This window comes from Rhyacophila brunnea, unplaced genomic scaffold (assembly GCF_057557595.1).
Source record: "Rhyacophila brunnea isolate RB1 unplaced genomic scaffold, BYU_Rbru_1.0 scaffold_11, whole genome shotgun sequence".
NCBI lineage: Eukaryota > Metazoa > Arthropoda > Insecta > Trichoptera > Rhyacophilidae > Rhyacophila > Rhyacophila brunnea.
This window is the reverse complement of record NW_028232763.1, coordinates 15,617,315-15,631,181: the sequence shown is the minus strand read 5'-3', so window position 1 is coordinate 15,631,181 and position 13,867 is coordinate 15,617,315. Positions and strand designations below refer to the sequence as shown.

At 31.3% G+C, this 13,867-nt stretch overlaps 1 protein-coding gene across 1 annotated transcript in view; it reads left to right on the top strand.

The window, feature by feature from the left end:
• Nucleotides 1-3,369: 3,369 nt before the first annotated feature.
• The window catches only part of LOC147078407 (uncharacterized), a 174,008-nt gene continuing 163,510 nt past the window's right edge, over nt 3,370-13,867 (top strand). The window contains exon 1 of the mRNA XM_085956975.1: nt 3,370-4,218. Coding sequence (XP_085813101.1) covers nt 4,177-4,218 — 42 coding nt within the window. The 5' untranslated portion in view covers nt 3,370-4,176. The remainder of the gene's footprint in view (nt 4,219-13,867) is intronic.

Genomic DNA, 13,867 nt, shown 5'->3' with positions numbered 1-13,867 from the left:
TAATGTAAATAGATTATCTACAACATTTATGGAATGTCCAGGATCATGCTTTGAAAATAGCATAAAAGCTCCATTTTGACGTACGCTGAGCATGTCCCCTCTTAAAATAGACCTAAATTGAATTATAATCATATAATTAATCTAGGTATATTTTTAAAGAAATATCTACTCTGCATCTTAATTTTTTATACTAAAATCCATGGCAAGTTTTGGCGTTTACCAAAAACTTTCTGTACCTAATACACTACATATTATATACTACGAGTGTATGAAAACTTTGTAATAAGTGAGTTGAATTTTCACAATAGAAATGTAAGTACAAGTAGTATACGTAATATACTTAAAGATTTCACGTAATAAAATTTACGTTAATTAAAATACACACCAAAGAACAAAGGGTAGTTAATAACTAAGTTGTTTTAATAAGGAAATGTTCATAGTGTAGGTATGGCCGGAAAATCGCAGCAGGGCGTAGTCTGTATCGGCGGTGTGAGAGTCAACACCTTGACCTTCCATATCAGATGTATGACGTATATTGATTGATCATGGTATGTGAAATATGCATACATACACATGTTATGTTTCTCGTTTGATATACTATTTTCCTCCGGGCGATTTATAGATCATTTAACTATATGTTACAGGGCTGCCAAAATTTAAATGCACAGATTTGGTATACATTATTTATGTTTATAACTAGTTACTAACACTGACATTAACTCTTATTTCAATACAATAAATTAAGAAGTACATCATTGTTATCCTAGTCTACGTAGCCATACTTGTCCGCTATTACAAATACATTGCACATTGTATATCTTTAAAAAATAAATTATAATTATATTTCAATTTTATATACAATTCACTTGAACATATTCTGCTAACGTTCCCATGTAATCTGTATTTTTGGCTAAGTATTTTTCTATCCTATACGTTGTGTGAATGAGAACTCTGTCATTTATGATACCTAGTATTGATATGTGTCCCTAATCCTGATATATATCTAAGAAAACATTGGTCGTTCCTTCTTCTAATGTTGACTAACCTACCGTTAGTGATGTCAATTGACTGGCCAATAGCTGAATTCAACAGAATTTTACGAACCGCAGCGCTCGATAATTTTCCCAAAATAATAACTTGAATTTGTCGATTTTTTGTTGTGAGGAGAAATTTTAAATATACACGTCTAACGAAGATTAAGTATGCTAGGTTAGGTTAATTTCCCCGAAATACATTGTCAATAATTGTATTATTCTCTGAGGACAACTGGGTGCTACACATATCAATTCAATCCAAAATCTATCACAGGAGCTACAGGTCTTAACCTGTCGGAACCTAGTTGACCCGGCCATGGCCCCCACATCCCTATGCCAGGATCTTTAGTGGGCCTCTCTATCTATCGAGAGAAGTTAAGGGCGGTTTGATGCTCTATGTTAGCATTTCCAAAATTCTATACGTGAATTATCGTTTAAATATACCAATCATCATATATCAAATTGCAAAACCACATAATTTAAAATCTTAGTTCGTACGCACCCCCACCATTACTCGCAACCCCGCAATTTGTCAACATGTAAACCGCCAAACTTTTCCCCAATTAGTGTTTAGTGACAAATAAAAATACGGGAAGGAGTATGTCATTTTTATTTTGTATTCTCCATAGTGCTACTAATACACTTTTACTTGTCAGCTCGTGTAAACTCTACTCAGTGTTTGATTTTGTTTAGTGGCTAGCGCAAATGGCGAGTAGGCACTAAGTCCATGTAAAGATACATTCTGAGAATAATATGGGGGACGGGAAATTATAAACATTTTTTGGCACCCCTAAACGGAGCAATATTGGTGTGGTAACCAATCGAGCAACTGTCTCTGGTGACAAAGTTGTTACTGACGTGAGCGTGACTAGGACCGACAGTGGCAAGGTTGCCACAACATTTGCGGCCAATCCAGAGCAACACTAATTCATAAGCCTTTTAATAAACGCAATATAATTTTATTGCGATGAACATATACCAATTTATAATTAAGGCCGAAACGTATTATTTATTCAAACCGCATTGGTTTGATTCGCTATGCACTCGAATATTATATAGGTAGGCGTAATTGATGCAACAAGGATACAAAATGTTGAATTTCAACTATTTTTTCTGAGGATAAATTAACAAGACCAGACAATAAATATTTATTTATGGTTATGTTTTTCTTACGTATAAGTATATGGACATCATGCCACAAATACCATATTGTTTCACAAAAAAACTTAACAATTTTATTCAGCTAGTTGAGTTTCATATAACCTTTAATGACAATGATAGATATCATGATGTGTTCATGTGGTTAGTAATTCGCAACTACTTAAAATTAAAAGGAATTGAAATGATAATTTTCGCAACTCGATTTATGACATTGATGATAATGAGCCCTTCCAACTATCACCACCACACCCAGTCTTAATCGAGTGTAGACAGTTAAACAGATTACTAGTTTTAAAAAGTAGACGCTAGCTACATCATGATGTCTACTATTCGTGATTCGCTTCATTCGACGCAAATGCAAGAATGCAAAAAATGATACTGTGTTAAATAAGGATTATACTAAACTAATATATCAATTGTTTTGTTATTTTCATTTATTGGGACGATTGGTATTTATTTTGCCGTGCAAGCAACAGCTTTTAATGTGTTTTTGTAATTTTATTCAGAATTCGATTCTAAGATACTATTAGCGTCGTGTCACGGCTAAGCTGGACTCTTAATTAAGATATCCGACCAAATCTCCAAATATTACTCTGTGAACAGAAAATTTTCCGGTCAAAATGGCATAAGTAACTTACTAATAATTTTTCTGTAATTTAAATTTTAAGTGAACCCTAAAACGGAATAGTTTTTTTAGATAATTAAATATTACTGATATTATATTAGGTGTTTAAATAAATATACGATTACCGCTATCAGTTCTGTGATATTTTGACCAGCATTAAAAACCAAATATGACGAAATATCCATTAGATTTTTTATACACACAACATGGTGTAAAATGCTGCTTTTTTTATGATTTTAAATACAGCTTACTATTAAGTAGGAAATCGCTGACGGTTGTCTAATTTTTAAAAAGTGTTCGTACCAAGAAGGGAAATATAAAATATATTATCATGCTATTAGGTGCACACGTTCAATTTCTTTAGGTCCATGTTCTGTTACAGTTACGTTGGTATTGCTTGCATTCTACCACCGATTCGTAGTTCGGCATCGCCTAGCCATACGCCCATAGTACTGGCGGTCGCTCAGCTGTTATTGCCGTCGTGGCCGATAACAACAGTTCTGCAATGTTTCTGTCGGCTATAACCGGATGGCGCGTTGGGCACAGCGCGCAGTCGCGATAGTCTAGCGTTAGTGGCGGGACGCGCACCGGAAACACAGACTGTACAGCCCTTGCAGCGGGAAAACGTGGAAGTGCCGCCGGAAGTAGGTGCATCGCGCGGTTTAGTCTAACGTTTTCGAAATACGATATTCAGTACGCGAACATAAGCGTTACTGTAGCGAAGCTGTGAGCCTGATACAATAATATTTACAAAACTAATTAATTACAATTAAAATCAATATAATTACCATAAACTGAATGCAGTCTACATTTGAATAAGTACATTGAACTAACGAAACGTATGTTTTAAATATTAAAAAAAACGTTATTTACGGTTCACTTAAATATTCAAATAAAACAGTAATTAATCACCTAACTGATTTCTGAAATTCGTTAAATTAATATTTATACAAGTTAAAGAGTTATTCATCATTTACCGAACAGGTATTGGTGTGATTGTTAATTTGGAAGGCTTAATGAAGCAATAAATAAAAATGCTATAATTTTTGATTGCTGAATTACCATAATATGAATAATATAATGTGTCGCAATGAATTGAATGTGCCGTAATAGACAGCAAGGACGTCGCCAAATCATAAAACAAGGAAATAGATTTGAGAGTTTGTGTTTTTTCCATTATTAATAATTATTAATAATCAAGCAATCAATGTAATTTTTCGTAAATTGTGAGTGGTGATTAAAATGATAGATAATAGTGAAAGAACAAGAAAAGTTTATTTGAAAATGAAAGTTTTCCTGAACGAGAAAATTGTCTGAAGAAAAGCGGCGCCGATCTGAGCGCCTCAGTTAGCAGCGATGCCTCAAAACAAGGCCTCCACGATTTTCCTTATATCAATGGTAAGTCAGTCCCTTAAAACATCATAATATACCTACTCTTTTACATACGATGATACCATAAATATCCATAGTCTTACGGATAATTACACAAAATTTATATAGCTTAAAACCTAGTTAAGGATTTAAACTTATAAATGGCTAGGTTATCTATTTGATTTTTAACCGAATACTTTACTATTGTTAATGTCTGAGGGCATGAAAAAAACTCATAATATATTCACGTTTTAAAGTAAAGTTAATAATTAAATTAATACGATTTCCAAAAATATTAAGTCCCTACCTAGTAAGGTTCTTGTATAGATAGAAGGAGGTCTCGTTTCTTTTTGTTAGTTAAATGCTAGAGGAGAGCCGAATCACTCATCTTTGTAACCTTAATAATGGTGTGACAACCGGAATTTATTGTTATCAACTAATAAACCAACCTAGAGAATTTAATATGATTTATATTATCACTTTGTAAAAGAAAATTCAACATAGTAAACTAACAATTCATAATATAAATAATTAATAATATAAATATCAACGATAAAAGCTTCTTTTTTACAGCTAATCTGTATACTTATATAATTATTATAGTATAGGTATAACTATTGTGTTTACTATTACATACGATAATTTTTAGATTTAATATACGAAATACTTAACATTATTATATTGAGTCTATGAAAATGTTTTTGAAATGTCATCTATTTTTGGCCGTCTGTCACTCTATATAGGAGTTTAGAACGTGTACTAAGCTTTTACATAATACATCCACATGGTTATTGTTGAAGTTTTCTTCTTTTACATTCTCTGTAAGCACAAAACCATACCTATTGTATTTTTATGCATACTTTGCAATGAAAATATTATTATACAATATACAACTATTAAAAGTAAATAACTATTAAGCGGTGACTTTGAAAGCTCTCTCGTGGGTTATCTATTTTGTCTACGGTATCCAGTCTTCAGCTGTGTTTTTTATTGTATTTCAATGTCTTTTTTAAAAGTCAATCGCACTGCAGCTGAAAAAAACGAGGTGAGGAAACAAATCAATTTGTCTAGCATCACAATCAATTGGACCTTGATATTTCGAAATGACTTATACATTCTTGAATTGTTAAATAACTTATTGCATCAGCCGAGATGTATTTACATAAACATTGCTCGTTACCAATATCAAACCATTAGAAAAATATTAAAATAAAATTAATTCATTTGTTTAGATGCTATCATTTTAGTCTGCGATGTATAAACATGTTATTGATCAATGCAATCGACGTAAAATATGCTAATAATATTACCTACCAACTAGATTTTTTTTTATAAACTATGTTAAATAAAACTGGAATTTTGAGTTTTATTTTATCAACATTATCATATTACATACAATAAAGTTCTACTACTGATCTTTAGCCACAACTGGCGTACATAATATTAGAGTGGGCGTGCACGATTATACAATATCATCAATTAAAAGTAAAACTTATTATTCAAAACCCACCTAATATTGAAAATGAAAGGTGAAAAATATTTAATATAAGTGTGAAATGATATTAAAAACTGAAAGTTTAAAAATATGGAACCCAATCATTATCTTAATAAATTATTATAATTTTATTACACGTGTATCCATGTTGGCCTAGTTGATAAAGAGGTAGTTTCTGAAATTGTGGAAAAAATTGATTTTTGAAGCGTGTACTTGATCCAGTGCAATAACCTAAACGGATGAAAAAATTACTATTTACGAAAAAAATCTATCCGCTTAGAAATAAACATGGTAATTTACTTTATTACATATTTGTATATAGAGGAATTTTCTCTCAAAAAATAGTAGATATACCTATGTATAAAAGAGTAACTTTTTCAGAAATTAATCTAAATCTTCAAAGTTGTATAACTGATAATAAAATAAAACAGTAAAATATTTCATCAATTTATTTATAGGTACAAACTATAAAAACATCATAATATTACAGTTAGACCGAGTGTCGTAAACAAACCAGATTTTTAACTAACAAAATAAGATACAATAATATGTAATAATCGTAGTTCCACTTATTCTTAATATTTTATTCCGGTTTTGTCTACTTCAACGGGACATTGTCAAACGGTCAATTATAAATTGTCAACTTTTTAACTAGGCAAAAGCGACTTTTTACACATTTAAAATATGTACTGCACGATAGGTAATTTTATGGATACCGGCCTCTCTTATAAAATATCTCGGATAATTAATTGACCACATCCGATATATTGTAATTCCATGTTTTTTTTTTTTTTTTTTTTTAATCATTTATTTGTTTACTTTATGGTTGCTGCATTATTCAGGATACTCGGTTTTAAATCTAATTATTCATAAGTTACACGATGCACGCCACATAACAGATTATTAAGGATATAAATGCGAAACCCAGTCGCCATAGACAAAGATTGCCAAAGAAAGGCAGTTTTGGTTAATGTGTTAACGAGCATGCCGTAAAACGCAAAAAATACAAAGGATCCGAAATGACCTCAGATATTATCAATATTGAATGCGCTTTGCGTTTACGGAACATAATATAGTATATATTATTATGATACAGACGTAACTATTAAAAATAACATATTTCTCCACACTCTAGAATCGTACCTTCGTACGGCCACACCCAGAAAGTAACGCACTTCCAATTATTTTTGTGTTTCCAAGGTAATCTATCATTAAATGTTACTTTAGGCGAAACAATACACAGATATTGCAATTAGATTGATCAATTAGAATGCCAATTGAGAGGGCGATAACCATGTTCAACTAAATCACTTCAGATATTGACATATTCTACCTGCGTGAGAATGAGTATAGCTGGGAATAGTTTTATAAATTCTTAAAAGAGGCTCTGCTTAGCTCATTCGGTGTACTTCTTTTTATCTAATTTTTTATTATATTGTATTTACACTTTTCTACTGTTTAATAACTTTTATATAATACTGTCATAATAATATTTTTTATTTCAATATGTCATGTTGTGAACGTCTTAAATTAATAATTTGCAATGTTCACTATAAAAAAATTGAATTTGAATTTAAGATTAATATTAATTTTCTTCAATACCGCAGTGAGTTGGATATTGTTTTATGATTAAGTTTGTGAATCTATTCATGCGGTTAATTGTCCGGTTACTCTGTAAAAAAATGAATTATTATTTATATTTCTCATCAGATACCTACTTCAACCACAATATCCTGTCAAAAAGATATTCTCTCTTATTGGAAGTGTATAATTTAGTATTTACAACCCGTTTTCTATTGTTTGGCTATAAACAAACGCTATGAAACACCCACGCTGCAATTTTGTCTCGTTTAAATGTCTGAAATCACCTAGTAACTTGCCCTCAGCCCACGACTATGAACAATTTGGTTCGTTTTCATCTCGATACCTGGTGCCGTTTGTAACTAAAATAGCGCACCGCTGGTTGTCTCAATATTATAATTATTGATAAGAGAATGCTCAGGGCTAGTCTTGGGTAATATTTTGCCAAAACCGCAATCAATTTTCATATAATTATCATCCCCAATATTTTACCAATTGTTACTAGGTATTGTTATTCATACCAATTATGGTACGTGATACCTACTTGTTCTTTTCTTTAACTACTATTTTTTTTTTAAATCCTGCTATTCTGTGCTCATGAACTTAACACATATTTTTTGAAAACAGTTTAAAGTCAATATCCAGTATTATAGTCAGACCGGGCTACTGAATTGCGAGCTACAATGGTAGTGCTTGCAGCGCTCGAATGGAAAAGTTTGCGAACCGGAGCGCTCTACAATTTTCTGAAGATATTTAGATATGAGATATTTACATAGTTATCAAATTTTATAAAAATAAGTGTGTTAGAATTTTTGTTATACGCCCTATCTAGCTCAGATGGTCAAATTATTTTTTACACGAGACGGCGCTCCGGTGCGCTCTGGTCCTTTTCGAGCCCTGAGTGCTAGTTATTAATTATATTCGCATGCAATGCGTCAACCTGTTTGCAGTAAATGACGATTTGCGATTGAATTGTTCATTCAAATTAAATAATGTATTATCATTTTACAACATTTATCATTTTCTCGAAACAGTTTACCTTATATTACATTCGAAGTATAAGCAACAAGTAGCACTACGATCGAAGTTCACACCTTCGCGCCCCGGCTTAACTATACTCAACTTAATTTAAGAAGTGGATTGTGAATAAATAATGCAATATATTTATAACTATTTAAAAAAAACTTAAATCTTTGCAATATAAATTTTACAATACAATACGATACAATAGAAAATCAATGCACGTGATATTATAATGATAAAATAAGCACTTAAGTATATACCGAAAATACTAATATTTATTATACAGTAAAGTTATATTTTATTACTGAAAATGTCAATACATATTTGCAAACACTGCATTGATGGACAGTAAATGGTTTCAATTACCGTCTCATAAAATCCTGATTATGGAGTATACTCAAATATGTTGTTTCTTGACTATCTTAATCTAAAAGTTTTTATTAGATATTATTTATTACATATAAGTTTGAATCTGTGCATAGTTTTCTGGCATTCATTTTGTAGACCTGCAATCGACACAGTGACTGTTTTATTTGAATTCGAAAACTATTTATCGACCGTGTCAATTTGACTGCAAAATCGCTTTGTACTCGAACAGTGTCGTGTGAATGGCAGTTTGTATTCATAATATTATTACTAGGTATAACAACGGCACTTAACTTCACAATAACTTTAATATCTATGGCAATAATAGACAATAAAGATTTAAATAAATTCTTACCTAGGTATTACCTGATAATTTCAGAGTAATGTTACTATGAGAAACGACGAAAAAAACTAAACCATTTGAATTATTAATTAAATATTGTTCATTTCATGTTTTTATTAGCATATTTATTTGGACTACGACTAAATATTAATTATCTGTTTGAGGGGGCTGTTGTCAGTATTGTAGTACTAAATATAACAGTACGTGTCACTATTTTTTTACATTCCTAATCAATCCCCTCCTAAATTTTTCTTAAAGCACATTTTTCATTATTTATATAGTTAGGTATTCCACAATCCACATGACTAGTGACATATGAGCAGTGTAGCTATCCTTTCTTTGTGGGACCACAGCACGTTCCCTCATCAAATCTGACAACGTCTAGTATTTATCATAATATGCACGCAGCCTAAGTAAAATCGATAATATTTATTTTTCCATAACACTTCTGTCGTACTTACGCCCGGATTACTATGTAAAGATCGCTTTTCCCATATTCATGTGTTTTAAAATTATTTTAAGTACATTATATTGATGGGAACTGTTTGAAGAAGTGCCGGAGCGCAATCTTACATGGAAAAAAGTCCCAGGTCACTGATCCGGTCTATTTCGTCCCAATACACTACTGGGCGTAATGTTACTGGGGTCGATTATTGATGGAATTCGAAAATATGGACTTAAATATTACTGAATATTATTTTCCATTGCAGCCAATACGTAGGAATCTGAAAAATTTAACGATAGATGTATTAATAATTTATCATAGTAAGAAATATATTGTAATATAATAATTGAAAAATGTAAACTATCAGTACATAGTATTAAATTACATGATTACTATGCCGCTAGATGTCCTTAGTAGTAATACGTGCCCTTATAAATAGATAATATTAATTTAGAACATTATTCAATTTTTTATATTATTTAGTCACTTATAAGTATACAATATATATTATCAATAGAGCATACTGCAGGTTGTCAGCTTATTTAATTCAAGTAGACAGTCTACAATCGCTTCATAATGAAGGTGGGGGCGTTTTAAATAGTATTACATTAAGCTCAAACGTCTTTACAACTTATTAGTAATCCGGGGCAATGGCATTATTAGTATACATGACACCAATTTAGGAAATGAAGTAAACTAGGTAATAAAACATATAATATATAGGTTATTATATATTGATAACTCGATGCCGCCAAGATAAAGGGGTGTTAGGTGCGCCATGGAGTTATACCTATATTGGGCTAGAAAAAGTTCATCAGCAAGAGTTTTTACATGATGACATTACAACTATTAGGTAGGGTAGTTACCCAGTGAAAAATATATTATGAAAACGATTGGCATTAAATTGCCATAGCAATACCGTTATTATTATCAAAGATGTTGATAAAAAAACCTTTTTCTCTCAAGATAAGGTTATTTTGTGTAAAAAATAGGCTAAATAAAGGTTACTATGGTTATTTATTCAACAATTAGCAACAAGTAATTTGTAGTAAAAATCACTAATGAAAAATTTATTTTTAATTAAAAATAGCAAAAAACAGTAGATATAAATGTGAGTAACCAAAACAAAACGTCAAAACGATTTTTTATCGTTTACTGATGCAATCACCCTAAAAGTAGATAGGTACCTAGTGTAAAAAGCTCAAAAAGCTCCCTATGTTTGTATTTTTCGCATTCTTTCTTTAATTAAACCCCGCTCTCCTTTAGAATCTACCACCACTTAGCACATTCACTGCTGACCAGATAATTACTAAATAATTACCACATATAAATATCATGCTAATTATATCTAATGGCCAACTAATGGTTACGCACCTAGCGCGTCTTTAGCACTGAAAGACTTAACATCGCATAACATTCCTACCCTCATAGGGCATCACTGCCAGTAGGACGTTAACACCACTGTAAACAATAATTTGCTAGTTAGCGATTTTTAAGAAATTATAATAATAAATAAGAAAGTATTACTTCTTGCGTACACTTCAGCTATTCACTTCAGAGGCTACCTTAAACCATACGTCTCTTCAGATTATCTGCCCCGCAAAGAATAATATACTTATCTGTTCCTTTGTCTGAGTCTCTAGATGATTAACATATCCATCTTGTGCTCTGTCCAAGAAATGCAAAGCTTTCGGCGTCATCACCACATTTCAAGGCATTTAAAATTGGTTACTGGGCAAACGGTTATGACTAATTATTATAAGTTACTAAATGACATAAAATTATAAATACGATTGGTACCTACGTAATATAGGTAATACGTATATGTCTAGTTTCCATGCAGAGCATTTCATTAATATGTAACATTGTCCATGAAAATCTACCACAAACAAGATATTCCAGTTTGTTTACTTTATAAAAAAGCATTGCTCGAATATGAATACATCAGTCAAGGGGCGTAACCGATCATTGCTAAAATACATATATTTTCAATCTCAAAGCATTTAACATGTGGAATTAATTGAAGGTTTTAATGGACATCGACATGCAGTTTTATGGTCCCGTTGTAATAAGGTTGATGTTAAATTTATTGATTATATCATGGCTTTTGCAAAAACGTCACTTGACCGTATTCTCGTTCATTTCATTAATTTAATTCACGGGTTCTCAACCTTTTTTGAACCACAACTGCTTTTTATCATAATATACACTTATCCTGCGACCTCTGTCCCATTTTCATATGAATGCACCATACACACGAAAAGCTATCGATGATTACAGTTCCGAAAAAAACTATGTAATGCCGTGTGTCGTTTTCGTATATCATGTCCATCTTTACTGTGCTATAGATGTGGATTATCAATAATTCCTCTTCACCCTGTCACGCTCCAGCATTGGGGCATAGGGCAAGCACAAGTTTTCGCCACTTCTCTCGGTCCTGACACTTTTGTAGCACCACTGCAGGGTGAGGAGGGCCGCCCACGACGACGGAGCCCTTGAGCCTGTGTCACAAGGCATTTTACTAAGCTTCAAAGGTCTCGGCTTTTGAACTTTGAGAATCGATGTCTCCGCCAAATCTTAGGGGTACATTGGTATGACCGTGTTACAAACACGTATTTTTTTCAAAAATAAGTGTTTTTAAAACACGAATTTTACTGTTAATCCATTATACAGATTTTTTTTCAATATCTGTTAAAAAATAAATTGGTATGTATATTTAATTCGATTATGTATCACAACTCAAATAAAATGAAGAAAGCAAAAAGAGTCATTTCTAAAACAACTTTTTAGGGTGTCTGAAACAAAAGTTATGTGTAACATATTTCATTAAAATTTCTTTTTGATATTGAGACTTGGACAATAAAGCAAAAAATATTATGTATTATGATTTTTTTAAATGCAAAAAATACTTTTATCACGGCAAAATTTTATGTTGTTAGAAACTATTGTAAAAAAATCTAGTTGCGTGTAGGACGTAGGTACTATTTTCCATATGATTATTATGCAATGACCGAATAACCTTCAAAATACAATTCACCAATACTTTTTCTGGTTCAAATTATACATATTATTATGTAATATTATTAAATAGTTTCCATTAATATAAAACCTATTCTTATTACATATTATGAATTGAATAAAAACCTAAAAGGAATATATGGACACCATGCTTAATGATTATCAATTTTAATGTGCTCCTTGCCGAGATCAAGGCTAAAATGAAATCGAATTAGTATTATGAACACATTTCCAATTAGTTCACGGCCAAATTATCATAATTTAACTCTCCATAATTAAATGCTCTATCTGTTAGGTTTAGAAGTAATTGTATACCCCCGCGGAAATAAAAAAAATCGTTATACATACCTACCTTAAATAATATACAATCGTAAATACCAATGTTTATTATTATTTGAAACATAATTATTAATTATATGCAGTCACAATGGTACAATAGTGTAGGCTACCAAAATAATGTAATGATTATATTAATGCGATAAAAATTGGTTTGCAACTTATTCTTTATATGCAAATATTTACATACGTAATGGTTTCATTGACATTTCGACAATAATTATTGGAAATAATCTGGTATGTGATAATTAATAACGTATCCTTGTTATACTATTAACTGACTACTAGACAATTAAACAGTAATTCACGTAGACTTCTACTAAGTTATTAATCTTAAAAATTTCAGTGATAGTTGCTTTTATTTTAAGTTTGAGAAACTTTTAACAGCCTTATTCTTTATAGTTATACCTAGTCACTGTTATACAAACTTATCAGCATAACGTTTCTTGCGTTGTTAAATATGCGCCACAGAAATAATTTGTTTTTTTCGTGGTAAATTTCTTTTTTCAGTTAATGTGTTTGAAAAGAGACTTATGTTTCTTCGTATATCCGAAATGGCAATTTACGAAACAGTGAGATTAATATTTTATCTCTCACATTAAAAATATTTACGTTTTCTCTCAAGGGATTATTTCATTTTGTGAACATATTATGTCGACAAGATATTATATACTTTTACATAACCATGAAATGCTTGTTGATTGGAATATATGATTCAGAAATATGATGAAATGACGTCAAATGCAATTAAGGAGTGATTGGATTAATGTTTCTCGCGAATCAGTCCAGTTCCCGATTGAATCTTCCTCGCCATGAGCCATCTTCCCATATGGCTCCAAAGACCGTTCTAAAACATCTCGTAGATGGCCCCAATCCGACTGCTGTAGAGCTTTTTTAAAGTTTTTTTTAGAGGAGTTTTGATCTTAAGTTTTTCAGTATTTTGCAGTAGTCCAGTGTATTTTTTTTTTGCTAAGTTCTTAGCTAATGTTATTTCTACTTATATATAGGTGATTAAAGATATATTTTAATAATATGGAAATAAATTGAATAGCAATATATTTTGACATTC